Raw genomic sequence first — 27303 nt, forward strand, 5'->3', positions numbered from 1 at the left:
CCTGGCTCCCAACCCCTGCTCTAACCACCAGCCCCCACTACCCTCCCAGAGCCGGGAGAACCCAGGAGTCCTGGCTCCCGGCCCTGCTCTAACCACCAGCCCCCACTGCCCCCCAGCGCCGGGGAGAACCCAGGAGTCCTGATGCCCCACCTCTCCCCCCACAGGCATCTCCGGGGTGATCGAGGCATACAAGCGTTGCCTGCCCCAGATCCAGCTGTACGGCCCCACCAACCTGGCTCCCATCATCGGGCGAGTGCTGGGCCCCGCCAGCGCGGACGAGGGCGGCGGGCAGCCCCTGGTGAGGGTGGAGGGGGCGCCGGGAGGGAGGCTGGGGGCTGGTGGGGGGGCGGAAGGAGTTGGGCCCCCCCCAGCACCGACCCTCTTCTCCGCAGCGCTACCGGGTGCTGCTGGTGCTGACGGACGGCGCGGTGAGCGACATGGCAGCCACGCGGGAGGCCATCCTGCAGGCCTCCCGCCTGCCCATCTCCATCGTCATCGTGGGCGTGGGCGACGCCGACTTCTCTGAGATGCGGGCGCTGGACCGCGAGGACGGGAGCCCCGAGCTCGGCGCGGAGCAGCCGGCCCGCGACATCGTCCAGTTCGTGCCCTTCCGCGACTTCAAGAAGGTGAGCGGGCAGCAGAGGGATGGATGGGTGGGAGCAGGGTGGCGCCGGCGTCCGCCCTCGGCTCCGTGTTCCTCCCCTGGCTCCGTCGTACTCCCCCAGCTCCATCGGCCTCCCCCAGCTCCGTCATCCCCAAGCCCCGTGTTCCTCCCCCAGCTCCATCGGCCTCCCCCAGCCCCGTGTTCCTCCCCCGGCTCCATGTTCCTTCCCTGGCTCCGTCATCCCCTGACTCCGTCATACTCCCCCAGCTCTGGACTCCCCCAGTTCCGGACTCCCCCGGCTCCGTCGTCCCCCAGCTCCGTCCTCCCGTGGCTCCGTGTTCCTCCCACTGCTCCGTCGTCCTCCCCTGGGTCTGCATTCCTCCCCCTACTCCATCATCCACACCCGGCTCCATCCTTCTCTGGCTCTGCATTCCTTCTCCTGCTCCGTCATCCTCCCCTGGCTCCGTCGTCCCCCGGGTCTGTCCTTCCCTGGCTCTGTGTTCCTCCCCCGGCTCCGTCCTTCCCCGGCTCTGTGTTTTTCCTCCTGCTCCATCATCCACCCCTGGCTCTGTCCTCCCCCAGCTCCATCCTCCCCTGGCTCTGTCCTTCCCTAGCTCTGTGTTCCTCCTCCTGCTCCATCACCCTCTCCCAGCTCCATTGTCCTCCCTTGGCTCTGTGTTCCTCCTCTGGGCTCCCTTGTCCTCCCCCCAGCTCTGATGTCCTCCATCTGGTTCCATGTTTCTTCTCCTGCTTCATCATCCTCCTGCAGCTCCCTGGTCCTCCCCCAGCTCCATCACCTCCCCAGCTCCATGTTCCTCCTCCTGCTTCATCATCCTCCCCCAGCTCTGTTGTCTTCCTTCTAGTTCCATCATCCTCCTGCAGCTCCATGTTCCTCTCCCCCAGCTCCGTTGTCCTCCCTCAGGCTCCATGTTCCTTCTCCTGCTCCATCATCCTCCTCCAGCTCCATTGTCTTTCTTCTGGCTTCATCATCCTCCCTCCAACTCTGTCATCTGCCTTCTGGGTCCATATTCCTTCTCCAGCTCCATCATCTTCCCCCATCTACATCATCCTCCCCTGGCTCCGTCGTCCCCCGGGTCTGTCCTTCCCTGGCTCTGTGTTCCTCCCCCGGCTCCGTCCTTCCCCGGCTCTGTGTTTTTCCTCCTGCTCCATCATCCACCCCTGGCTCTGTCCTCCCCCAGCTCCATCCTCCCCTGGCTCTGTCCTTCCCTAGCTCTGTGTTCCTCCTCCTGCTCCATCACCCTCTCCCAGCTCCATTGTCCTCCCTTGGCTCTGTGTTCCTCCTCTGGGCTCCCTTGTCCTCCCCCCAGCTCTGATGTCCTCCATCTGGTTCCATGTTTCTTCTCCTGCTTCATCATCCTCCTGCAGCTCCCTGGTCCTCCCCCAGCTCCATCACCTCCCCAGCTCCATGTTCCTCCTCCTGCTTCATCATCCTCCCCCAGCTCTGTTGTCTTCCTTCTAGTTCCATCATACTCCTGCAGCTCCATGTTCCTCTCCCCCAGCTCCGTTGTCCTCCCTCAGGCTCCATGTTCCTTCTCCTGCTCCATCATCCTCCTCCAGCTCCATTGTCTTTCTTCTGGCTTCATCATCCTCCCTCCAACTCTGTCATCTGCCTTCTGGGTCCATATTCCTTCTCCAGCTCCATCATCTTCCCCCATCTACATCATCCTCCCCCGGCTCCGTTGTCCTCCTTCCAGCTCCATCATCCTCCCTCTGGGTCTGGCCTTCTCCCCCCAGCTCCATGTTCCTCCCTCCTGGCTCCGTCATCCTCCCCCCGGCTCTGTCATCCTCCCCCAGCTGCCTTGTCCTCCCCTGGCTCCATGTTCCTCCCCCCAGGTCCATTGTCCTCCCCCCAGCTCCATTTTCCTTCTCCTGCTTCATCATCCTCTCATAGCTCCATCACCCTCCCCAGCTCCATGTTCCTCCTCCTGCTCCATCTTCCTCCTCCTGCTCCATTGTCTTCTTTCCAGCTCCTTCATCCTCCCCCAGCTCCATGTTCCTCTTCCTGCTCCGTCATCCTCCCCGCAGCTCCGTCATCCTCCCCCGGCTCCGTTATCCTCCCCCGGCTCCCTTGTCTCCCCCTGGCTCCATCCTCCTCCTCCCCAGCTCCATGTTCCTCCCCCAGCTCCATCACCCTCCCCAACTCCATGTTCCTCCTCGTGCTCCGTTGTCCTCCCCCGGCTCCATTGTCTTCTTTCTGCTTCCATCATCCTCCCTCCAGCTCTGTCATCTACCTTCTGGTCCATGTTCCTTCTCCAGCTCCATCATCTTCCCTCATCTACATCATCCTCTCCCAGTGCCGACATCCTCCCTCCGGCTGTGCCTGCCTCCCTCCATGTCCCACCCACCTTCGCCTGGCTCCGGCCATCTCTCGGCAGGCTCCACCGGCGGCGTTGACCAGGTGCGTGCTGGCCCAGGTCCCCAGGCAGGTGGTGGAGTATTACGGCAGCCGTGGCATCACCCCCGGCTCCCGGCCCCAGTGAGCCCCACGGCCCGACCCCCGGCCCAAGCCGGTGAGTGCCCCCTCCCCCACGGGTGGGGTGGGGGGCAGCGGCTCTGCTCCAGCAGCCGCTAACACCTCCTCCCCCCATTCCTCGGGTCCGCCCCCATCTTGCCCCACAGGTGAAGGCAGCGTGACCTCCGACGACCTGCAGCCTGTCTCCTGGACCTGCCCCCTCAGCGCACTGCAGGCCCAGCCCCACGGCTCCAGCCCTATGGCGTCTTCCTCCACTCGGGGCACAGGCCGGACCTGAGCCCCCTCACCACCAGACCCCCAGTGCCTCTGGCTTCCTACCCTGGGTGACTCCCCCCCAGGTTTCTCCTCCCCCACCCCCTTCCCCTCTCCCCAATAGCCCCACCCACCCCACACGGCCCCTCTCTGGCCGTGATCCCCCTCACAAAGCCTGCAATAAAACCACTGCTATGGACACCCTGTCTTGGCCAGTAACAATCGTTGGTGGAGGGACTGGGCGGGGACCCCAGTGCTGGGGGCGCTCAGGTACACTGGGCTGGGGGTAGAGGGGGTGGGGGAAACAGTGGGGGGTGCATAGGAGGCGGGGCAAAGCTCCCCCCCAGATACTGACCCACAGCACACCTGACTGAGGGGCCTGGGAGGGTCATGTTCTGCCCGGCACCTTCAGGGACAGGCCTCCTGAGCCAGGAGTGTCACCCCAACAGCCTGCAGGATGGGGGGCACAGGGCTGGAATCAGTGTACAGAACCCAGGAGTCCTGGCTCCCAGCCCCCTGCTCTACCCACCAGCCCCCACTGCCCTCCCAGTGCCAGCAGAGAACCCAGGAGTCCTGGCTCCTGGCCCCTGCTCTAACCACCAGCCCCCACTGCCCTCCTGGAGCTGGGGAGAACCCAGGAGTCCTGGGTCCCGGCCCCTGCTCTAACCACCAGCCCCCACTGCCCTCCCAGAGCCGGGGAGAACCCAGGCGTCCGGGCTGCCAAGCTCTCCGCGCCTTAGAAGAAGAGAGGGCTGCATAGGTGGGGGACTATTAGGGGCGGAGCTTATGCTCACAGGGGGCGTGGCTTCCTTATGCCTCACCCCATCCAGGCCCCACCCCCTAAGGAACGCACACGTCAGCTTTTTGTGACGTTTATTCTACAAAGTCCTTGGACAGCCGCAGAGGGAGCCCCGCCCCTGGATGTGGCCCTGCCCCTTGTGCCCATAAGCTCCTCCCCACGGGGCGGGGCGCTCCCAGCAGGAGGAGAACTCGTCCATGTGTACACTAAGGGGCGCCCGACACCCCATTTCTAGGGGGGCTGTATTGGGGGTCACAGGGTCCCCAGCAGCTGCAGAGGGGATCTGGGGTATGTGGGAGTCCTGAGTGACAGGGGATTGGTTGGCGGGTGCCCCCACTGTTGGGGGCAGGGTAGCACTAGGAAGGCAGTGATTGGGGGGGGTCAAAAGATGGGGGAAACTGGTGGCGCAATGCAATCTTGGGGTGCAGGGGGCGGAAGGGGGCATTGAGAAGGTTGGCGGCACACCCCGTTTGGGGGTGCAGGGTGGTATAAGGGGGACCAGATTGGTTGGATGTCACAGCCAGTTTTGGGGTTCAGGGCGGTATAAGGGGGACCGGGCTAGCTGGAGGCACATGCAGTATTGGGGTGCTGGGCAGTGTAAGGGGGGGACCAGACTGGTTGGAGGTCACACCCAGTTTTGGGGTGCAGGGCAGTATAAGGGGGACCAGGCTGGCTGGAGGCACACCCAGTTTTGGGGTGCAGGGTGGTGTGAGGGCGGGTCAGTCCCCACCAGTTACTGGGGTGCAGGGCAGCTTGACTCCATGGGGGCCAGAGGTAGTTTACTGACGCACTGCAGCCCAGGGGCATGCAGCAATAGTGGGGTGCCCCCGGTTTCCGTGCAGATATTGGGGTACAAGGAGAGGCTACTTGGGGTGCAGGAGGTTGCTGTGGGGGTGACTGTCTGCAGTGTCCCCTGGAGGGGGGTTGGGACAGCACTGTGGGGTGCTGGATCCTGCTGTAGCTTTTTGGGGTGCATGACCGGCATATCCCAGGAGAACCCACCCAAGTCCCCACGTCCCAGTGGGGCTATGAGATGCCCCTCCCCACCCCACATCCCCTGTCAGATCGGGCTTCACAGTCCCTCCCCCTGGATGGGGGACCCCAGAGTCACCCCAAAACCCCCAGCTCCTGCTGCTGGGGAAAGGGGGCAGCACAGCCGGGGTGGCAGAGCCCGGGGCAGCCAGGTGGCAAGGCTCCCCCTGCTGGCCAAGGGCAGAAGGGCACCCTCTAGTTGGGCACAACGCAGTGCCGCCCGGCACCCGCAGTCCGGCACCCGGCAGAGCCGCCCGGCAGTCTTAGTGTGGCACCCGGCAGTGCCGCCCAGCACCCCCAGTCTGGCACCCAGCAGAGCCGCCTGGCAGTCTTAGTGTGGCACCCGGCAGTGCCTCCCGGCATCCACAGTCCGGCACCCGGCAGTGCCACCCGGCACCCTTAGTGTGCCGCCTGGCGCCCACAGTCCGGCACCCACCAGTGCCGCCCACGACCCCCCAGTCAAGCACCCGGCAGTGCCGCACAGCACCCACAGTCCAGCACAGAGCAGGGCCGCCCGGCACCCCCAGTCTGGCACCGAGTGCCCCCTGCTGGCCAGAGGCAGAAAGGCACCCCGAGTCTGTCGCAGAGCAGCGCCCCCTGCTGGCTGTTGGCAGAAAGGCACCCCGAGTCTGTCACAGAGCAGCGCCCCCTGCTGGCCGAGGGTGGAAGGATGCTCCCCAATCCACTGCAGAGAAGCGTCCCCTGCTGGCTGGAGGCGGAGGGACATCCCCAGTCTGTCGCAGAGCAGCACCCCCCGCTGACCGGAGAGGGAAGGACACCCGTGTCCGTCAGAGAGCAGCGCCCCCTGCTGGCTGTGGGCAGAAGGACACCCCGAGTCCATCGCAGAGAAGCGCTCCCTGCTGGCCGGGGGCAGAAGGACACCCCGAGTCCATTCAACACAGGGCCCCCTCATGTCCAGGGGTGGAAGGACACCCCGAGTCTGTCGCAGAGCGGCACCCCTTACTGGCCGGGGGGCGGAAGGACACCCCGAGTCCGTCACAGAGCAGCGCCCCCTGCTGGCCGGAAGGGGAAGGACACCCTGAGGCCATTGCAGAGCAGCACTGCCTGGTGGCCGTGGGCGGAAGGACACCCCAAGTCCATCTCAGAGAAGCGCTCCCTGCTGGCCGGGGGCAGAAGGACACCCCAAGTCTGTTCCATACAGCGCCCCCTGATGTCCGGGGATGGAAGGACACCCCGAGTCCGTTCCATACAGCGCCCCCTGATGTCCGGGGGTGGAAGGACACCCCGAGTCCGTCGCAGAGCAGCGCCCCCTGCTGGCCGGGGGCGGAAGGACACCCCGAGTCCGTCGCAGAGCAGCGCCCCCTGCTGGCCGGGGGCGGAAGGACACCCCGAGTCCGTCGCAGAGCAGCGCCCCCTGCTGGCCGGGGTGGAAGGAGACCCCGAGTCCGTCGCAGAGCAGCGCCCCCTGCTGGCTGGGGTGGAAGGACACCCCCAAGCCCGTTGCGAGGCAGTGCCCCGGCCGGCCAGCCGTCTCTCCGGTGCCCGCTGGCGGCTCAGAGGAAGAAGGGGGCGGGCGAGGCGGTCGGGCGCAGCAGGGTCTCGCAGCGGGCCTTGTAGAGGTCGCGCTCGTGGGCGAGGTGGGCCAGCTCCCCGCGCAGGGCCTCCAGCTCGCGGCCCAGCCGGGCCTTCTCGGCCTCCAGCACGTGGCGCTGGTGCAGGCGCTTGGAGCGGCAGGACTGGGCATAGCCACGGTTCTTCAGCGTCCGGCGCTTCTGCTTCAGCCGCAGCACCTCGGCCTTGCCCAGGCCCCGCAGCTGCCGGTTCAGCTCCCGCACCGACAGCGCCACCAGCTGCTCGTCCGAGAAGGGCTCCCGCGGGGCCGCCTGGGGGAGAGGGGGTGAGCGCTGGCCCCGGGCTGCCGCCCTGCTCATCTCAGCCCTCCCCAGGGCTGCCGGTGCCCCACGCCTGCCCCCCGCCCTCCCCCCAGCCCTGCCGGAGTCCCCCCTTCCGCCCTACACCTGCCCCCCAGCCCTGCCGGAGTCCCCCCTTCTGCCCCACGCCTGCCCCCCGCCCTCCCCCCAGCCCTGCCGGAGTCCCCCCTTCCGCCCTACACCTGCCCCCCAGCCCTGCCGGAGTCCCCCCTTCCGCCCTACACCTGCCCCCCAGCCCTGCCGGAGTCCCCCCTTCCGCCCTACACCTGCCCCCCAGCCCTGCCGGAGTCCCCCCTTCTGCCCCACGCCTGCCCCCCGCCCTCCCCCCAGCCCTGCCGGAGTCCCCCCTTCCGCCCCACACCTGCCCCCCGCCCTGCCCCCAGCCCTGCTGGAGTTCCCCCCTCCCACCCCACAGCCCTGCCCCCCGCCCTACCCCCAGCCCTGCCGGAGTCCCCCCCTCCCGCCCCACGCCTGCCCCCCACCCTGCCCCCCAGCCCTGCTGGAGTCCCCCCCCCCCACCCCACGCCTGCCCCCCACCCTGCCAGTGCCCCCCCTCCCGCCCCCCCAGCCCTGCCCCCGAGCCCTGCCGGTGTCCCCCGCTCTTGCCCCCCAGCCCTGCCACTGCCCTTCCCTCCCACCTCACAGCGCCCTTCCTCCAGCCCTGCCGGTGCCCCCCGCTCGCACCCCACAGCTCCCTCCACCTGTGTGCATTTCCCAGCGCCCCCTGCTGGAGCAGACTGGCCCTGCTGGGTGCATCTCCCTGCTCCCCCCCCCACATCTCCAGCCTCTCCCCACTGCCCGACCCCCCCCGTCCCCCCCAACTCACCTGCTGCTGGGGCTGGAGCAGCGCCCCGGGGCAGAGGCCCCCCTCGGCCACGCCCCCCAGCAGGGCCTCCACCGCCTCCTCCGGGCTGAGCCCCAGCCCCTCCCCACCTCCCGCCATCTGCTGGTGCAGAGCCGCCAGCCAGTACAGCTCCTCCAGCCCCGCCGGGGGGTCCCCGCCGGCCCCCGGCCCCGCCTCGCTCAGCGTGGGGGAGGGCGGCACTGAGCGCCCGGGGGCGGGGCCCGGGGAGGCTCCGCCCATCGGGCCGCCCGGCTCCCGCTTGACCTCGAACTTCATCAGGTCGAAGTCGTTGAGGTACTCCAGGGCCAGGGGGCTGGTGGGCAGCTCCGGCAGGGGCACCGACATCCTGGGGGGCAGCGCCGGGGGGCAGGGGACCTGCGGGGGAGAAGGGAGCAGTGTGAGGGGGCCTGGGGCCGACCCTCAGCTGTATGGGCCGGCCGTACGGACCTCCCGCGTCTCAGGACCGGCCGTACGGACCTCCCGCGTCTAAGGACCGGCTGTACAGACCTCCCGCGTCTAAGGACCGGCTGTACGGACCTCCCGCGTCTAAGGACCGGCTGTACGGACCTCCCGCGTCTAAGGACCGGCTGTACGGACCTCCTGCGTCTAAGGACCGGCCGCACGGACCTCCCGCGTCTAAGGACCGGCCGTACGGACCTCCCGCGTCTAAGGACCAGCCGCACGGACCTCCCGCGTCTAAGGACCGGCTGTACAGACCTCCTGCGTCTAAGGACCGGCCGTACGGACCTCCCACATCTAAGGACCGGCCGTACGGACCTCCCGCGTCTAAGGACCGGCCGTACGGACCTCCCGCGTCTAAGGACCGGCCGTACGGACCTCCCGCGTCTCAGGACCGGCCGTACGGACCTCCCGCGTCTAAGGACCGGCCGTACGGACCTCCCGCGTCTAAGGACCGGCCGTACGGACCTCCCGCGTCTAAGGACCGGCCGTACGGACCTCCCGCGTCTCAGGACCGGCCGTACGGACCTCCCGCGTCTCAGGACCGGCCGTACGGACCTCCCGCGTCTCAAGACCGGACGCACAGACCTCCCGCGTCTCAGGACCGGACGCAGGGACCTCCCGCGTCTCAGGACCGGCCGCACGGACCTCCCGCGTCTCAGGACCGGCCGTACGGACCTCCCGCGTCTAAGGACCGGCCGTACGGACCTCCCGCGTCTCAGGACCGGCCGCAGGGACCTCCCGCGTCTCAGGACCGGCCGTACGGACCTCCCGCGTCTAAGGACCGGCCGTACGGACCTCCCGCGTCTCAGGACCGGCCGTACGGACCTCCCGCGTCTCAGGACCGGCCGCAGGGACCTCCCGCGTCTCAGGACCGGACGCAGGGACCTCCCGCGTCTCAGGACCGGCCGTACGGACCTCCCGCGTCTAAGGACCGGCCGTACGGACCTCCCGCGTCTCAGGACCGGCCGCAGGGACCTCCCGCGTCTCAGGACCGGCCGTACGGACCTCCCGCGTCTAAGGACCGGCCGTACGGACCTCCCGCGTCTCAGGACCGGCCGTACGGACCTCCCGCGTCTCAGGACCGGCCGCAGGGACCTCCCGCGTCTCAGGACCGGACGCAGGGACCTCCCGCGTCTCAGGACCGGCCGTACGGACCGCCTGCATCTAACAACCGCCTGCAGGGACCACCCACGTCTGAGGACCGGCTGTACAGACCAGCCCCATACACCTTCTGTCCACCCCGCTCGTGCACCCTCCCTCTGTCCCCACACTCACCATCCCTCTACCCATCCCCACACACCCTCTGTCTGCCCGCCCCACACACTCTCCGTCCATCTCCCCCACACCATTCCTCTGTCCGTCCCCACGCCTCTGTCCAGCCCCCAGATGTCCTCCGTCTGTCCCCACAGACCCTCCGTCCATCCCCCCACACCCTCCATCTGTCCCCATATATTCTCTGTCCACCCACCCCACACACTCTCCATCCATCCATCCCCACACACACCATCCCTCTATCCACCCCACACACCCTCCGTCTGTCCCCACACACCCTCCGTCCATCCCCCAAACACCCTCCATCCGCCCGACTCATACACTCTCTGTCCATCCCCACACACACCATTCTTCTGTCTGCCCCATGCACCCTCCATCCAGCCCCCAGACGTCCTCCGTCTGTCCCCACATACTCTCTGTCCACCCGCCCCACACACTCTCCGTCCCTCCCCACACACACCACCCCCTATCCATCCCACACACCCTCCGTCTGTCCCCACACACCCTCTGTCCGCCCGCCTCATACACTCTCCATCCCTCCCCACACACGCCATCCCTCTATCCATCCTACACACCCTCAGTCCGTCCCCACACACCCTCCGTCCGCCTGCCTCATACACTCTCTGTCCACCCGCCCCACAGACTCTCCATCCATCCCCACACACACCATCCCTCTATCCATCCTACACACCCTCAGTCCATCCCCACGCACCCTCCATCTGTCCCCATATATTCTCTGTCTGCCCACCCCACACACCCTCCGTCTGTCCCCACACGCCCTCCATCCATCCCCCACACACCCTCTGTCCATCCCCCACACACCCTCCGTCCGCCCGCCTCATACACTCTCCGTCCATCCCCACACACACCATTCCTCTGTCTGCCCCACGCACCCTCCATCCAGCCCCCAGACGTCCTCTGTCTGTCCCCACACACCCTCTGTCCACCCACCCCACACACCCTCCGTCCATCCCCACACACACCATTCCTCTGTCCATCCCCACACACCCTCTGTCCATCCCCACACACCCGTCCGTCCATCCCCACACACACCATTCCTCTGTCCATCCCCACACACCCTCTGTCCATCCCCACACATCCGTCCGTCCATCCCTCCACCCCCCGTCCACCCCCTCCCTCCACCTTCCCCATGCCCCGCCCCGCCCCTCCACTCCCCTCCCCTCCCTCACCTGTCACCGCCCAGTGGAAGCTGCTGCCGGGATCTGGCCGGAGCCGGACTCCGGGGTCCCATTTAAAGAACCCCCAGGGCCGAGCTCACCCACATCTCATTAGCCACTGGCCAATAGGGAATCACCTCATTAGCATATGGGGTGGAGGCTGTGCTGAGTGGCGTTTCGGGGGGGCCACAGCGGGCAGGGCTGATTATTCAGGGGATCGATGATGTCATGGCAGGGGGAGTCCCCGAGGTGTCTCACTGACCCCCCCCCCGAGATCCCCACCCCACTCTCCTACCACCCCGTCCCTCCCCACGTGACCCTTCCAACCCCACCCTCTGCTGCCTGCAGGGCCGTGGGGTGGGAGTGAGGGGCCCTGGCGGGGCTGGGGGGCAGAAGTGAGGGGCCTAGCAGGGCTGGGGGATAGAGGCTGGGGGCTGGGAGTGAGAGGCCCAGCCGGGGGGGCAGTGGGTTGGGGTCAGGGCCGGGGGGCGGATGTGGGGTGAGACCAGACATGCTGAATGGCCCAAGAGATCCAGAGTTAGAGATGCCGGCAGGAGACCCCCAACCCCCCTCTCCTGCCCCATAGCCCTGCCCCCCAACTCCCTGCTCCTGCCCCCCAGCCCCCCCAGCCCCCATCGCTTCCACCCCCTAGCCCTGCCCCTCAGCCCCCCTGCTCCTGCTGCACAGCCCTGCCCCCTGGCCCTCCCAGGGTGCCCCACTCCTGATGTGACCCCACCCCATTCAGGGCTAATCACCTGAGTCTCCCTTTCGTGGCCTGACCCACATCCCCCCCGGCCCTGATCCCCCCCCGCCCCCCAGACCCCGGGGGATTAGGGGCTGGGGAGACATTTAATGGGATCAGAGGCTGGGGACGATTTCTCCTCTCAGGGCAGCCGGGGGCTTCTGCCCTCCCCCTGACCCCACCATCAGACCGGCCAGGACTCCTGGGTTCTCCCCGGCTCTGGGGGGGCAGTGGGGGCTGGGGGGTAGAGCGGGGAAGCAGGCAGTGCTGTGGGGGGACACAAACCCCACACGGAGCCAACCGGGATCTCAGAACAAGAGAAAAGGAGGCTCCTGGCACAACCCTACCCCTGCTCTACCCACCAGCCCCCACTGCCCTCCCAGAGCCGGGGAGAACCCAGGAGTCCTGGCTCCCGGCCCCTGCTCTACCCACCAGCCCCCACTGCCCTCCCAGAGCCGGGGAGAACCCAGGAGTCCTGGCTCCCAGCCCTGCTCTACCCACCAACCCCCACTGCCCTCCCAGAGCCGGGGAGAACCCAGGAGTCCTGGCTCCCAGCCCTGCTCTACCCACCAGCCCCCACTGCCCCCCCAGAGCCGGGGAGAACCCAGGAGTCCTGGCTCCCGGCCCCTGCTCTACCCACCAGCCCCCACTGCCCCCCCAGAGCCGGGGAGAACCCAGGAGTCCTGGCTCCCGGCCCCTGCTCTACCCACCAGCCCCCACTGCCCCCCCAGAGCCGGGGAGAACCCAGGAGTCCTGGCTCCCAGCTCTGCTCTACCCACCAGCCCCCACTGCCCTCCCAGAGCCGGGGAGAACCCAGGAGTCCCGGCTCCCGGCCCCTGCTCTACCCACCAGCCCCCACTGCCCTCCCAGAGCCGGGGAGAACCCAGGAGTCCTGGCTCCCGGCCCTGCTCTAACCACCAGCCCCCACTGCCCTCCCAGAGCCAGGGAGAACCCAGGAGTCCTGGCTCCCGGCCCCTGCTCTACCCACCAGCCCCCACTGCCCTCCCAGAGCCGGGGAGAACCCAGGAGTCCTGGTTCCCGGCCCCTGCTCTACCCACCAGCCCTCACTGCCCCCCCAGAGCCAGGGAGAACCCAGGAGTCCTGGCTCCCGGCCCCTGCTCTACCCACCAGCTCCCACTGCCCCCCCAGAGCCGGGGAGAACCCAGGAGTCCTGGCTCCCGGCCCCCTGCTCCAACCACCAGCCCCCACTGCCCCCCCAGAGCCGGGGAGAACCCAGGAGTCCTGGCTCCCGGCCCCTGCTCCAACCACCAGCCCCCACTGCCCCCCCAGAGCCGGGGAGAACCCAGGAGTCCTGGCTCCCGGCCCCTGCTCTACCCACCGGCCCCCACTGCCCTCCCAGAGCCAGGGACCGGTCTGGGAGGGGGAGGCTGCAGGCCCCGGCTGCCCTGAGAGGAGAAATTGCCCTGAGACTCTGATCCCATTAAATGTCTCCCCAGCCCCTAATCCCTTGGTGTCTGCAGGGGTGGAGAGAGGAGGGCATGTGGGTCTCAGTGTGGGGGCTGGGAGCCAGGACTCCTGGGTTCTCCCCCCGGCTCTGGGGGGGCAGCAGGGGCTGGTGGGTAGAGCAGGGGGCTGGGAGCCAGGACTCCTGGGTTCTCCCCAGTTCTGGGGGGGGGGCAGTGGGGGCTGGTGTTTAGAGCAGGGTTGGGGGGTGTGCCAGGAGCCCGGACTCCTGGGTCCACTCCCCTTCAGGTTGTCCTGCGCTGGAACAGCACCCTGGGAGGGGGCGATTATAATAAATCGGCTCATAACGAGCCCACATCTTTAGTCCCTCATCCGCTTGCCCGGCTGCTGGGCCGGGGAGGGGGGACTCATGTCTCACATGGGCCCCGCACACGTCTCCGCCCCCGCAGGCCAGGTGGCCTTCGCATCCCGTGTCCCTGGCGTGTCCTTGGCCTCTCCTTGGCGTGTCGGTGAGGGTCCCAGGGCCCGGGGGCGGCCGGGACCCTCCCGTGTGCTGGGCGAGTCCTGGAAGGTCACGGTTCCTTGGCGTGTGCCTGACGTGTCAATGACTTACCAAGTAGGTTTGGAAGGTCTGCGGAGTTCCCATGTTCTCCACGTGTCCTTGCTGTGTCTGTGAATTTAACATGTCCTTGGTGTGTGCTTCTCATGTCAGTGGCTCCACATGTATGTAGGGGGTCCATGAATTTCCCATGTCCTGGGCATGTCCCTGTGTGTGACATGTTCTTGGTGTGTGCTTGTTGTGTCAGTGACTCCACATGGCTCTAGCGGGGTCCATGAATTTCCCATGTCCTTGGCATGTCCCTGATTTTAACATGTGCTTGGCATGTGCTTGGCATGTGCCCCCATGCCTCAGGCATGTCCATTTACAGATCGCCCTCTTCTGTGCCCCCACCAGACACACGGACACCTGGGTTCAGATCTGGCCGCCTCCCCCCACGGGGTCGTTTCCCTGGCGATCTGGAGGGCGGCTCAGCTGAGGGATTTGGGGTGATGGGCTCGGACGCCAGGGTCCCCTCCTGCCCCCCCCCGCACCAGCCCCATGTGAGCAGCTGCTTATCCCTGGGGGATTCGGGGCAGGAGCTGGGTAGCGGCTGGGTGTCGGCAGATGGGCCGAGGGGCTGAGCAGGGACTGGGGGCCTGTCTGAGCCGCCAGCCTGGGGGGGTGGCCCCAATCCAGGCCCAGGCTGGCACTGGCTGGCTGTGGGGCGGGGAATGGGGCAGGGCCTGTCCCCTCTAGGGGCACTGGCTCCCCCCCCGACCCAGGGCAGGACCGGCTGGCTGTGGGGCAGGGAATGGGGCAGGGCCTGTCCCCTCTAGGGGCACCGGCTCCCCCCCCCCGACCCAGGGCAGGACCGGCTGGCTGTGGGGCAGGGAATGGGGCAGGGCCTGTCCCCTCTAGGGTGCCAGCTCCCCCCAGCCCAGGACAGGACCGGCTGGCTGTGGGGCAGGGAATGGGGCAGGGCCTGTCCCCTCTCGGGGTGCTGGCTCCCCGCCGGCCCAGGGTAGGACTGGCTGGCTGTGGGGCAGGACTGGCTGGCTGTGGGGTGGGGAATGGGGCAGGGCCTGTCCCCTCTAGGGGTGCCGGCTCCCCCCAGCCCAGGGCAGGACTGGCTGGCTGTGGGGCAGGGAATGGGGCAGGGCTTGGCCCCTCTAGGGGCGCCGGCTCCCCCGGGCCCAGGGCAAGGCCTGCCCCTCTCCTGGCCCCCTGGAGCCAGCCAGGGAGAGGGGGAGGTTTGGGGTGCAGAGGGGGAGTTTGGGGGGAGCTTAGAGGGACGGGGGAGGGGAGAGGGTGAGAAGAAGGGCGGGGCCAGGCGAGTGCAGGGGGCGGGGCTCTCCAGCCTCTAGGCTGCTGCCGCCACCTGCAGGACCCAGGCAGGAACTGCAGCTCAGAACTTCACCCGGGACGCAGCAGAGCCTACCAAAACAAACCCGGCCCTGTAGACCCTACCAAAACTACCCCGCCCCCAGCAGAGCCTACCAAAACAAACCCGGCCCTGTAGACCCTACCAAAACAAACCCGCCCCCAGCAGAGCCTACCAAAACAAGCCCGGCCCTGTAGACCCTACCAAAACAAACCCGCCCCCAGCAGAGCCTACCAAAACAAACCCGGCCCTGTAGACCCTACCAAAACAACCCCGCCCCCAGCAGAGCCTACCAAAACAAACCCGGCCCTGTAGACCCTACCAAAACAAACCCGCCCCCAGTAGATCCTCCCAAAACAAACCCGCCCCCAGCAGACCCTACCAAAACAAACCCGGCCCCAGTGACCCTACCAAAACAAACCTGGCCCCAGCAGAGCCTACCAAAACAAACCCGCCCCCAGTAGATCCTCCCAAAACAAACCCGCCCCCAGCAGACCCTACCAAAACAAACCCGCCCCCAGCAGACCCTACCAAAACAAACCCGGCCCCAGTGACCCTACCAAAACAAACCTGGCCCCAGCAGAGCCTACCAAAACAAACCCGCCCCCAGTAGATCCTCCCAAAACAAACCCGCCCCCAGCAGACCCTACCAAAACAAACCCGCCCCCAGCAGACCCTACCAAAACAAACCTGGCCCCAGTGACCCTACCAAAACAAACCCGCCCCCAGCAGACCCTACCATAAATAATCTACAGTAAACAACCCGCGGGGGGTGGGGCCTGGGACGCTGGCGGGGCGGGGCTTGGGACTCTGGCCCCGCCCCAGCGGCGGCCCCGGCAATCCCTCCCTGGTGTTACATCATGCGGGGGCGGGGCTCGGCCAATGAGCGGCGGGAGCGACCCAGGGCGGGGGATCCCCGTTTTAAACCGGGCCCCGCCCCCGCCCGCGGCACCCGGACGCCTGGGTCCCTTCTGCACAACAGGCAGCATGCCCGCGCTGTACGGCCGGCTGCTGGGGTGAGTGGCCCCCCCGGGCCCCCTCTGCCCCCCCGATCCCCCCTCTGCCCCCCCGAATCCCCCCGCAGCCTCTGCCCCCCCGGCGTCCCCCGATCCCACTCTGCCCCCTCGAACCCCGCCCCCCGCAGCCTCTGATCCCCCCGATCTCCCTCTGCTTCCCCGGACCCCCACCCCGCACTCCGATTCCCCCCGGGTCCCCCAGAACCACCCGGCACCCCTCTGCCCCACCGGGCCCCCTTCTGCCCCCCCCGCACTCCGACCCCCGCCCCGGGCACCCCTATGCCCCACCGCACCCCCTTCTGAGCCCCGCTTCCCTCCGTACCCCACCCCCTCGGCTCCCCCGCTCCCCCCCCCCAGATCCTGGGCTGGCTGGGCCTGCAGGTCGGGAGTTGGGGGGCACCGACCAGGCTGGGGGGCGAGGGGGCAGGGTTGTGTTGCTCAAAGGCTCACTTCCTTGTGTTCCCTCCACGTCACCGGCCCCGCCCCTGGCCCCGCCCCCTGGCCCCATAACACCCCCCAAGCCCGGGGGCACTTCCCCCTGTGGCCGGTGGCGTTCTGTGTGGCTGTGATCTGCCCCAGAGGCAGCCGCATTTCTCCGCCTGGGCGCCAGCCAGGCCGGGTTGCTCAAGAGCCCATGGGGACAATCGGTCCTGCCCGGGGGCTGCCCCCCAGGGTGAAAGTCCAGGCAACGTGGGTTGGCCGCCTGCTCTTTGCCCTGTGGGTCCCCACCCCCGCTCCTGGCCCCCGGGGGGCAGGTGCCAAAGCCTGCGGTGGGGGTGGGGGGTCTGGGCTGCAGTGTCTGGGGTGCAGGGGGTGGCCCAGGCCTGCCGACGTGGAGGGAGGGCCTCCCCACTTCTTGCACGGCTGCGCACACTCGGACACGTGTGTGGTTCCTCCCCCTTCCCCCCGCAACCCTGACCTGGTTTCGCAATGTCCCACCAGCTGGGGCGTGCTCCAGCCAAGTGTGTGAGGCTGGCACAGCTCTGACGTCCTCGCACAAACGCGGCTGCCCCCTTGCACGCTCGCAGCTCCTCGTGCCAACACCCATGGAATGCTGGGCCTCGGGCACAGGGCGTCATGTGCGAGGCAGCCTGAGCACTGCGTGTCTTCCGTGAGCCACGGCCACACTCAGCGGCACCTTGGCACGACTGTCGTGTCGGGCACGACCTGGAGTGCTTGTGCAAGCTGTGTGCCGCCACGCTCGTCCCAAAGGAGAGGTGCCCCCAATGCCCTTGGCACGCGTGTGCAAGCTGAACCACATTGCAGTGCCCTCGTGTGTGTTATGCCACTTGTACGAGTGCACCAAAATGCTTGTGCAAAAGGAGAGGCCTAGTGAGAATGCATACGTACTTGTGCATGCACTGGCCCTCTTGTGCAAACACAGCCCTTCACATGCACGCTCGTGCAAGCTGATGGAAGGGCACAAGCTGCCGTGCCCACACAGAAATGCTTGTGAAAGTTTCACTGTTGTGGGAGGGCTAAGCCAGGCTTTCAGAAGTGTTATGACCCCTAGACACACTCAGGCAGCCGTGCACGTGTTTTGTGCTGATTGTGCAAGGTGGGAGTGTGTCGATTTGTGTGCATGCTCCGGCGCGCGTGCAAGCTCACACGCTCTCACGCCAGCTGTGCCACACGGGCATGTCCATCTTTGCGTGCACACTGAGCCGCTCTGTTGGAAGCGTGCGTGCTCTCGTGCGAGCCCTCGTGCGAGCCGTGGCCCGGACGCAATGCCAGCCTCTCCCCCCCTTGCAGGCAGGGTGCCCGCTCCCTGTGGGGCTGGCGGGGGGCGCCGGCGCGGGGGGCCCACGCCCTGCGGGTGCCGAGCGGGGACCTGGGCCGGCTGGCGGGCCGGCTGCGGGCGTTCGTGGAACACGGGGTGCAGCTGTGCCAGCCCGAGAACGTACACGTGTGCGACGGCTCCGAGGCCGAGAACGGGGCCATCCTGGAGCTGCTGGAGAACCAGGGCGTCGTCAAACAGCTGGGCAAATACGAGAACTGGTAGGTGCGCCCGGACGCCTGGGTCCCTGCCCGCCGCACCCCTCCTGCCGACCACCCACAGGCCTCTGAGTTTACCCACCGTCCTTTGCACTGGCGTGCAGCGGGGCCGATTACCCACAATCCCTTGCGGGTCCCCACCGCCTCCCTGCCCAGGGCCTGGCACCATCCTCCGGACGCCTGGGTCCCTTTCCTTCCCCACCCGCGGCCTGGTGCCGTAGCCCCGGACACCTGGGTCCTTCTCCCTCCCCCTCCCGAGACCTGGTGCCGTACCCCCAGACACCGGGGTCCCTCTCCATCCCCCGCCTGGGACCTGGCGCCGTCCCCCCGAGCGCCTGGGTCCCTCTGCCCGCCCAGGGCCTGGCGCCGTCCCCCCGGACACCTGGGTCCCTCTGCCCGCCCAGGGCCTGGCGCTGTCCCCCGGACACCTGGGTTCTTCTCCCTCCCCTGCCTGGGACCTGGTGCCGTCCCCCCGGATGCCTGGGTCCCTCTGTGCGCCCAGGGCCTGGCGCTGTCCCCCAGACACCTGGGTCCTTCTCCCTCCCGCGCCTGGAACCTGGCGCTGTCACCCCAGATGCCCAGGGCCTTCTGCCCGCCCGGGGCCTGGCGCCGTCCCCCGGACGCCAGGGTCCCCGAGGAGGCGCTGGGGGGGGTGACTCCCCGGCTCTCTCCCCGCCAGCTGGCTGGCCCGGACGGACCCCAAGGACGTGGCGCGGGTGGAGAGCAAGACGGTGATCGTGACGGAAAGGCAGCGGGACACGGTGCCCATCCCGGCGGCAGGCATCAAGGGGCAGCTGGGGAACTGGATGAGCCCGAAGGCGTTCCAGGAGGCCGTGGGCGAGCGCTTCCCCGGCTGCATGAAAGGTGACGGGTCCTTCCCCCCCGGGGGCGCCGGCCAGCCGGCTCGGGGGAACCGCCAGCCCTGTCCCTCCTGCCCGTGCCCATCGCTCTGTCTCCCCCGGCAGGCCGCACCATGTACGTCATCCCCTACAGCATGGGCCCCATCGGCTCCCCCCTTTCCAAGATCGGGGTGCAGCTGACGGACTCCCCCTACGTGGTGGCCAGCATGCGCATCATGACCCGGATGGGGGCTCCCGTCCTCCGCGCCCTGGGTGAGGGGGAGTTTGTCAAGTGCCTCCACTCCGTGGGGCGGCCCCTGCCCCTGGAAGGTGAGTCCTGGGCTGTTGGTGTGTGCGGTGGGATAATGGCCACAAAGCAAAATGCCCACAGCCCGGCCCCTGACATTGGTGGGTGCCGTGGGATAATGGCGACAGAGTGAAATGCCCACAGCCCGGCCCTTGACGTTGGTGGGTGCCGTGGGATAACAGCCACAGAGTGAAATGCCCACAGCCTGGCCCCTCACGTTGGTGGGTGGGGTGGGGTAACAATGACAAAACAAATGCCCATAGCTCAGCCCCAAGGATTGGTGAGTGATGTGGGATGACATTCCCAGAGAGATCAGCCCGCAAAAATTGGTGGGTGTAGGAGGTAACATCCCCGGAAAGAAATGCCCACAGACCAGCCCCCAACATTGATGGGTGCAGTGGGATAATGTTCCCAGAGAGAGAACCCCCGCAACATTGGTGGGTGTCATGGGATAATGTTCCCAGAGAGATAACCCCCGCCAACATTGGTGGGTGTAGGAGGATAATGTTCCCAGAGAGATAACCCGCCCCCAACATTGGCGGGTGTAATGGGATAATGTTCCCAGAGAGATAACCCCCCGAACATTGGTGGGTTTAGTGGTACAATGTTCCCAGAGAGATAACCCCCCCAACATTGGTGGATGCCGTGGGATACTGTTCCCAGAGAGATAACCCCCGCACCATTGGTGGATGCAGTGGGATACTGTTCCCAGAGAGATAACCCCCGCACCATTGGTGGGTGTGATGGGATAATGTTCCCAGAGAGATAACCCCCCCAACATTGGTGGGTTTAGTGGTACAATGTTCCCAGAGAGATAACCCCCCCAACATTGGTGGATGCAGTGGGATACTGTTCCCAGAGAGATAACCCCCGCACCATTGGTGGATGCAGTGGGATACTGTTCCCAGAGAGATAACCCCCGCACCATTGGTGGGTGTGATGGGATAATGTTCCCAGAGAGATAACCACCCCCAACATCGGTGGGTGTAGGAGGATAATGTCTCCAGAAAGAAATGCCCATAGCCTGGCGCCTATCACTGGTGGGTGCAGTGGGATAATGCCCCCTCGAGAAATTAGCTGCCAACACGGGTGGGTGCCGTGGGATAATGCCCCCAGAGGCACATGTATGGCCCCCAAAATCGAATACCAGCCCCGCTTCCTCCACCCCCTAAGCCCCGTCTCTGCCCCCCAGAGGAGCTGGTGAATAACTGGCCCTGCAACCCCGAGAAGACACTGATCGCCCACGTGCCCGACAGCCGGGAGATCGTCTCCTTCGGCAGCGGCTACGGGGGCAACTCGCTGCTGGGGAAGAAGTGTTTCGCTCTGCGTATCGCCTCCTGCATCGCCAAGGATGAGGGCTGGCTGGCCGAGCACATGCTGGTGAGGTGGGGCCCGGACGCCTGGGTTCCCTCCCCAGTCTGGGAGGGGAGTCAGGGCCGGGGCCTGGTTTCTCTCACGGCTCTGGGGGGGGTAGTGGGGGCTGGTGGTTAGAGCAGGAGGCCGGGAGCCAGGACTCCTGAGTTCTCCCCAGCTCTGGGAGGGCAGTGGGGGCTGGTGGTTAGAGCAGGAGGCCGGGAGCCAGGACTCCTGGGTTCTCCCCGGCGCTGGGAGGTCAGTGGGGGCTGCTGGTTAGAGCTGGGCGGGGGGCAGGAGCCCGGACGCCTGGGTCTGTGCCTGGCAGCCGGGACCAAAGGCCACTGGCTGTGTATTTACTCCCCCACCCCCGGGCTGTTTAACGAGCAAATACTAGTTAATCACTGCCCAGGCCCTGGTGACACGCAGGCGGATGGGGCTGCGTCTGACCCCCAGGGGAGGGGGATTGTGGGTAATGGGCTGGCGCCACAGCGGGGACAAGGGAGGCTCAGGGCAAGAGTCCAGGGCAAAGGAGGCTGGGTAGGAGAGAGCAAAGGCTTCTGGGAAATTGGCCACAGGAGAGCTGCTCTGCACAGGCCTGGGGCTCGTGGGCCAGGGAGCTGCAAGGACTGTGGGTAGTAGGGTAGCCCAGTTGCAAAGGACTGTGGGTAGTTGGCTAAGCCCAGACCTTGTTGCAAGGGACTGTGGGTAGTTCAGAACCACTGGGTTTCGTTGCAAGGGACTGTGGGTAACAGGGCAGCCAAGTCCCAGGTTGCAAAGGATTGTGGGTATCCAGCTAACCGAGTGTTGCATTGCAAAGGATTGTGGGTAACAGAATAGCCATGTGGCATGTTGCAAAGAACTGCAGGTAGTTGGCTAAGCCAAGACCTTGTTGCAAAGGATTGTGGTTAGGTCAGAACCACTGGGCTTCATTGCAAGGGATTGTGGGTAACGGCAGCCAAGTGCCACGTTGCAAAGGATCGTGGGTCGCTGGCTAAGTGAGCCTTGTGTTGCAAAGGATCGTGGGTAACGGCAGCCAAGTGCCACGTTGCAAAGGATCGTGGGTCGCTGGCTAAGTGAGCCTTGTGTTGCAAAGGATCGTGGGTAACGGCAGCCAAGTGCCACGTTGCAAAGGATCGTGGGTCGCTGGCTAAGTGAGCCTTGCGTTGCAAAGGATCGTGGGTAAAAGGGGAGCCAAGTGCCACGTTGCAAAGGATCGTGGGTCGCTGGCTAAGTGAGCGTTGTGTTGCAAAGGATTGTGGGTAAAAGGGGAGCCAAATGCCATGTTGCAAAGGATCGTGGGTCGCTGGCTAAGTGAGCGTTGTGTTGCAAAGGATCGTGGGTAACGGGGGAGCCAAGTTCCACGTTGCAAAGGATTGTGGGTCGCTGGCTAAGTGAGCCTTGTGTTGCAAAGGATCGTGGGTCACTGGCTAAGTGAGCGTTGCGTTGCAAAGGATTGTGGGTAACAGGGGAGCCAAGTGCCACGTTGCAAAGGATTGTGGGTCGCTGGCTAAGTGAGCCTTGTGTTGCAAAGGATTGTGGGTAACAGCAGCCAAGTGCCACATTGCAAAGGATTGTGGGTCTCTGGCTAGGTGAGCGTTGCGTTGCAAAGACTCGTGGGTAATTCCGAGCAGCCGGGCTGTGCTGCAGAGCATCATGGGGGGGCTACCTGGGCTGTGCTGCCCCGGTGGGCTGCGGGGAGCCCCCCCCCCAACCTGTCACGTCCCCGCCCCCCCCCCCCCCCCCCAGATCCTGGGCATCACCAACCCCGAGGGGCGGAAGAAGTACGTGGCGGCGGCGTTCCCCAGCGCCTGCGGGAAGACCAACCTGGCCATGATGAACCCCACGCTGCCCGGCTGGCGGGTGGAGTGCGTGGGGGACGACATCGCCTGGATGAAGTTCGACGGCGAGGGTGAGTCGGGGGGCCGGGGAGAGGGGGCGCCGGGGGGGTGGGGGGCTGCGGCCCAGCTGACCTCCCTCCCTTCCCCCCCCCCCCAGGCCGGCTGCGGGCCATCAACCCCGAGAACGGCTTCTTCGGGGTGGCGCCGGGCACCTCGCTGCGCACCAACCCCAACGCCATGCACACGGTGCAGCGCAACACGCTCTTCACCAACGTGGGCGAGACCAGCGAGGGCGGCGTCTACTGGGAGGGCATCGACCAGCACCTGCCCCCCGGCGTCACCATCACCAGCTGGCTGGGCCGGCCCTGGGCGCCGGGTAGGGCCGCGACCCCCCCGGCCGCTCCTCCTCCAGCCACGCCCCCCGGCCGTGCCCCCTCCCGCTGCTCCTCCTGCAGCCACGCCCCCTCCCAGCCTCGCCACCTCCCCGCTGCTCTTCCTCCTGGCCACGCCCCCTCCACGCCACGCCCCCTCTGGCCGCACCCCCTCCACGCGGCTCCTCCTCCCGGCCACGCCCCCTCCACGCTGCTCCTCCTCCTGGTCCCCTCCACACACCACTGGGCCCCGCCCCCTGCCAGCCCCGCCTCCTCTGTGCCAGGGCCCCTGAGCGCCCCCTATCTCTCTCTGTCCCAGGTTCCGCCGAGCCCTGCGCCCACCCCAACTCCCGCTTCTGCGCCCCGGCCCGGCAGTGCCCCATCATGGACCCCGCCTGGGAGTCCCCCGAGGGGGTCCCGATCGAGGCCATCATCTTCGGCGGCCGGCGACCCCAAGGTGAGCCCCCTCCCCCCGCCCCCGGCCCCCGGGCGCCCGGGTCCCTCGGCCGGCTCACGCCGCTCTCGCCCTCTCCCCAGGGGTGCCGCTGGTTTACGAGGCCTTCAACTGGCGGCACGGCGTCTTCGTGGGCAGCGCCATGCGTTCGGAGTCCACCGCCGCCGCTGAGCACAAGGGTGAGGCCCCCGGACGCCTGGGTCCCATCCCTGCCCCCCTTGCCTGGGCCCTGCGCTCCCCCGGGAAACAGGAGCTCGCACCGTCTCCTTGTTACCTGCAATCCACCGCTCTGGGAGTGCAGGCGACCCACAGTCCTTTGGGGCGCCCCTCTCGCCCGGGCCCTGCCGCATTTCCCCACAGTCCTTTGCACCAGCCTCCCCCTCTGTCCATTTACCCACAGTCCTTTGGGGCGCCCCTCTCGCCCGGGCCCTGCCGCATTTACCCACAGTCCTTTGCACCAGCCTCCCCCTCTGTCCATTTACCCACAGTCCTTTGGGGCGCCCCTCTCGCCCGGGCCCTGCCGCATTTACCCACAGTCCTTTGCACCAGCCTCCCCCTCTGTCCATTTACCCACAGTCCTTTGGGGCGCCCCTCTCGCCCGGGCCCTGCCGCATTTCCCCACAGTCCTTTGCACCAGCCTCCCCCTCTGTCCATTTACCCACAGTCCTTTGGGGCGCCCCTCTCGCCCGGGCCCTGCCGCATTTACCCACAGTCCTTTTGAGAGATACTTCCTGTGCCCCACATTTACCCACAGTCCTTTGCACCAGCCTCCCCCTCTGTCCATTTACCCACAGTCCTTTGGGGCGCCCCTCTCGCCCGGGCCCTGCCGCATTTACCCACAGTCCTTTGAGAGATACTTCCTGTGCCCCACATTTACCCACAGTCCTTTGCACCAGCCTCCCCCTCTGTCCATTTACCCACAGTCCTTTGGGGCGCCCCTCTCGCCCGGGCCCTGCTGCATTTACCCACAGTCCTTTGAGAGATACTTCCTGTGCCCCACATTTACCCACAGTCCTTTGCACCAGCCTCCCCCTCTGTCCATTTACCCACAGTCCTTTGGGGCGCCCCTCTCACCCGGGCCCTGCTGCATTTACCCACAGTCCTTTGAGAGATACTTCCTGTGCCCCACATTTACCCACAGTCCTTTGCACCAGCCTCCCCCTCTGTCCATTTACCCACAGTCCTTTGGGGCGCCCCTCTGGCCCGGGCCCTGCCGCATTTACCCACAGTCCTTTGCACCAGCCTCCCCCTCTGTCCATTTACCCACAGTCCTTTGGGGCGCCCCTCTCGCCCGGGCCCTGCCGCATTTACCCACAGTCCTTTGCACCAGCCTCCCCCTCTGTCCATTTACCCACAGTCCTTTGGGGCGCCCCTCTCGCCCAGGCCCTGCTGCATTTACCCACAGTCCTTTGAGAGATACTTCCTGTGCCCCACATTTACCCACAGTCCTTTGCACCAGCCTCCCCCTCTGTCCATTTACCCACAGTCCTTTGGGGCGCCCCTCTGGCCCGGGCCCTGCCGCATTTACCCACAGTCCTTTGCATGAGATTTCCAGTGCCCCAAATTTCCCCACAGTCCTTTGCACTGGCCTCCTCGATTTACCCACCGTCCTCTTGGTGCACAGGAACTAGGTTGCAAATTTCCCCCCCCGACTCCTTTGCACTGGCCTCCTGCCCTTCCCAGTTTACCCACAGGCCTTTGCAGCATATTTCTAGCGCCTGCTAGTTACCCAATGCACGGTGCTCCGGCCCGGCCCTTTGCGCTGCTCTCCCCGCTCCGGCCGCCGTGACCCATAATCCCCTGGCTCACCGAACCTTCTCCGTCCCAGGCAAGGTGATCATGCACGACCCCTTCGCCATGCGCCCCTTCTTCGGGTACAACTTCGGGCGCTACCTGGAGCACTGGCTGAGCATGGAAGAGCGGCGTGGGGCGCGCCTGCCCAGAATCTTTCACGTCAACTGGTTCCGCAAGGACGCGGCCGGCAACTTCCTGTGGCCGGGCTTCGGGGAGAACTCGCGGGTGCTGGACTGGGTCTTCCGGCGGGTGGAAGGGGAGGAGAGCGCACAGGAGACGCCCATTGGTTACGTGCCCCGGGAAGGGGCCCTCAACCTCCAGGGCTTGGCCAAGGTGGACTTTCAGGAGCTCTTCTCCCTGCCCAAGGCCTTCTGGGAGCAGGAGGCGCGGGAGGTGCGCAAGTACCTGACCGAGCAGGTCAACGGGGACCTGCCCCCGGAGGTGAGGAGGGAACTGGAAGGCCTAGAGAGCCGAGTCAAGAAGATGTGAGGGGGGCGGGGCAGGGAGACGGCCCGCCAACGACACGACCCCCGCGGAGTTTGTTTACAGAGCCGCCTTCCCCACCGTGCCCAGCCGAAGCCGCTGCCGTCTTCTGGCCTTACTGGGAGTCAGCCACCGTCTTCTGTTGACATGGGTTGGCCAACTTCTTCTCTTGCCCGTAGGTGATGGCTTTTCCATCTTGCCGGCTTGGAGAGTCAGCCATTTTCTTCCTTTAATCATGGCCGCCGTTTTGTTCCCTGGATGTGGGCTGGCGTCTTCCATTGTTGTGGGTCGGCCATTTCCTTCTCTTGACCGTGACAGGTCGGCCGTTTTCTATCCTTGACTGTGGTTCTCCCATCTTCTCCAGCTGATACAGGTCAGCTTTCTTGCTGCCTGGACATAGAGTGGCTGTTTCCTTTCCTTGATGAGGGCCACCATCTTGATTCCTGATGTGGCCTGGCCATTCTTCTTCTCCTGACTGTGGTTTTGCCATCTTGTTGGCTTGATGAGTCAGCCATTTTCTCCCCCTAATCGTGGTTCCACCATTTCGTTCCTCTGACTTGGGCTGGCGTCTTCCATTGACGCAGGTCGTTATTTTCTTCTCTTGACCATGGTAGGGCAGCAGTTTTCTGTCCTTGACTGTGGTTCTCCCGTCTTCTCCAACTGATGCAGGCCAGCCTTCCTGTTGCCTTGATTGGATTGTCCGTGTCCTTTCCTTGATGACGTCCACCATCTTGATTCCTAGACGTGGCCTGGCCATTCTTCTTCTCTTGACTGTGATTCTGCCCTCTTGTTTTTGTGCTCTTGAGTCGGCCGTCTTGTCCTGCTTGGAAGGTTTCCAATGTATACCTAGCATCCTCCAGAGCGAGCTCTCCTGGCAAGGCCAACTCTTAACCGATACCTTTGCCCCGTTGCAACACTAAAGCCAGCCACGGACAACCACCCTGGCTGTTTGCCATCCGTAACACGTCCCACGCACAGTTCCTAAGCAGCATTAGCTCAAAATCGACTCATGATATGTGTTCTTTTTCTCAGCCCGTGCCAGACCTGTCCGTCACCACCTATCCTCACCGTAATCCCAACAAAGAGGGATGCTGGCCAAATCTCTGGCCCAAATTCCCTCCCCCTTCTTCTCTTCCCACGCGAAGATTCCCTATCCCTTTCTCTGGCCGCCAACTTCCTGCCTAACTCGGTGTCATTTCCTCCTGTTACCGACTTCAGCTCTGCCCGCCATGACAGTCGCTTTCCACACTTCTGCTCTGCTCGCCAAACATAGCTTTCCGGTGCCTCCAGCTCCTCATGCAGTTCTCGTCACCCCCCGTCCTTAACTACGACCATTCTGGGCCATCCTTGACCCTCACCACAGCCCGCAATCCCTCGCAACTGCTTTGCCGGCATCCATTGACGCTCAGGAAGATTTTTGCCTTAAATGCCTGCGGGGGTGGCTCCTGGAGCTGCCCCCCGCACCCTGCACGGTGAAGGGAGGGGCGCTGGATCAAGGGGGAGGAGCTAGACCCCTCCCCTTTGGGCCGGGCTCTGGCTGGGGGCTTGTGGGTGTGTTCCCCAGGCGCAAGCTGTGACGAGGGAGTGGGGGGGCGGGTTAACGACACGGGTTTAATTAATCTTTGTGCTCCCCCCGGCTATTTTCTGACTAATAAACGTGAACGAGTGGCAGAAGTGTGAGATGTTAAATGGGGGGGAGGACAGGGCTGGTTCCCGGGCCGGGGCGGGGGGAAGGGCCCTCTCATACCCTGCCCCCCTCCCCCCCCCCCCCCCCCCCGGGCCGGTGGGGGACTTTGACCTGGGGTTGGGTCACTGGGACCTCAGGGTGAAGTTACCCATTAACTCCCGGGGGGCAAAGTCCGACGGGGAGGGAGGGGGCAGAGGAGGGGAGAGCTGGGGGGCAGGGCGGGGGGGCAGAGGTGCTGTTGGTGG

General features: G+C 66.0%; 3 protein-coding genes across 5 annotated transcripts in view; 2 read left to right on the forward strand and 1 right to left on the reverse strand.

The window, feature by feature from the left end:
• The window catches only part of CPNE6 (copine 6), a 16967-nt gene extending 13424 nt beyond the window's left edge, over positions 1-3543 (forward strand). The window contains exons 14-17 of the mRNA XM_074982814.1: positions 165-298; positions 393-626; positions 3001-3135; positions 3245-3543. Coding sequence (XP_074838915.1) covers positions 165-298; positions 393-626; positions 3001-3105 — 473 coding nt within the window. The 3' untranslated portion in view covers positions 3106-3135; positions 3245-3543. The remainder of the gene's footprint in view (positions 1-164; positions 299-392; positions 627-3000; positions 3136-3244) is intronic.
• Positions 494-27038, forward strand: PCK2 (phosphoenolpyruvate carboxykinase 2, mitochondrial). Of its 3 annotated transcripts, none has more exons than XM_074982813.1 (10): positions 494-626; positions 17687-17932; positions 18609-18793; positions 18895-19098; positions 20268-20455; positions 22178-22340; positions 22427-22645; positions 22960-23097; positions 23178-23273; positions 24923-27038. In XM_074982813.1, the coding sequence occupies exons 3-10, from the start codon at positions 18736-18738 to the stop codon at positions 25375-25377; spliced, it is 1521 nt and encodes a 506-aa protein (XP_074838914.1). In that variant the 5' UTR covers positions 494-626; positions 17687-17932; positions 18609-18735; the 3' UTR covers positions 25378-27038. The 3 variants fall into 3 exon arrangements, with proteins under 3 accessions (XP_074838914.1, XP_074838912.1, XP_074838913.1); XM_074982811.1 differs by lacking the exon at positions 494-626 and adding an exon at positions 15778-15934; XM_074982812.1 differs by lacking the exons at positions 494-626; positions 22427-22645 and adding an exon at positions 15778-15934.
• On the reverse strand, positions 6662-8393 carry NRL (neural retina leucine zipper). Its single transcript, XM_074982213.1, has 2 exons — positions 7900-8393; positions 6662-7025 (listed from the first exon to the last, which is right to left on the reverse strand). The coding sequence occupies exons 1-2, from the start codon at positions 8260-8262 to the stop codon at positions 6696-6698; spliced, it is 693 nt and encodes a 230-aa protein (XP_074838314.1). The 5' UTR covers positions 8263-8393; the 3' UTR covers positions 6662-6695.
• Positions 27039-27303: the final 265 nt, after the last annotated feature.

Source organism: Carettochelys insculpta, chromosome 32, assembly GCF_033958435.1.
Source record: "Carettochelys insculpta isolate YL-2023 chromosome 32, ASM3395843v1, whole genome shotgun sequence".
Lineage (NCBI taxonomy): Eukaryota > Metazoa > Chordata > Testudines > Carettochelyidae > Carettochelys > Carettochelys insculpta.

Bases quoted from the DNA above. Each gene is read 5' to 3' on its own strand.
- NRL (XM_074982213.1), bottom strand. From the start codon at position 8,262: ATGTCGGTGCCCCTGCCGGAGCTGCCCACCAGCCCCCTGGCCCTGGAG. The intron at 7,026-7,899 runs GTGAGTTGGGGG...CCTCTCCCCCAG, and splicing joins TGCTCCAGCCCCAGCAGCAG to GCGGCCCCGCGGGAGCCCTT.
- PCK2 (XM_074982811.1), top strand. From the start codon at position 15,801: ATGAGCGGCGGGAGCGACCCAGGGCGGGGGATCCCCGTTTTAAACCGG. The intron at 15,935-17,686 runs GTGAGTGGCCCC...CCCCCCTTGCAG, and splicing joins CTGTACGGCCGGCTGCTGGG to GCAGGGTGCCCGCTCCCTGT. The intron at 22,646-22,959 runs GTAGGGCCGCGA...TCTCTGTCCCAG, and splicing joins GGGCCGGCCCTGGGCGCCGG to GTTCCGCCGAGCCCTGCGCC.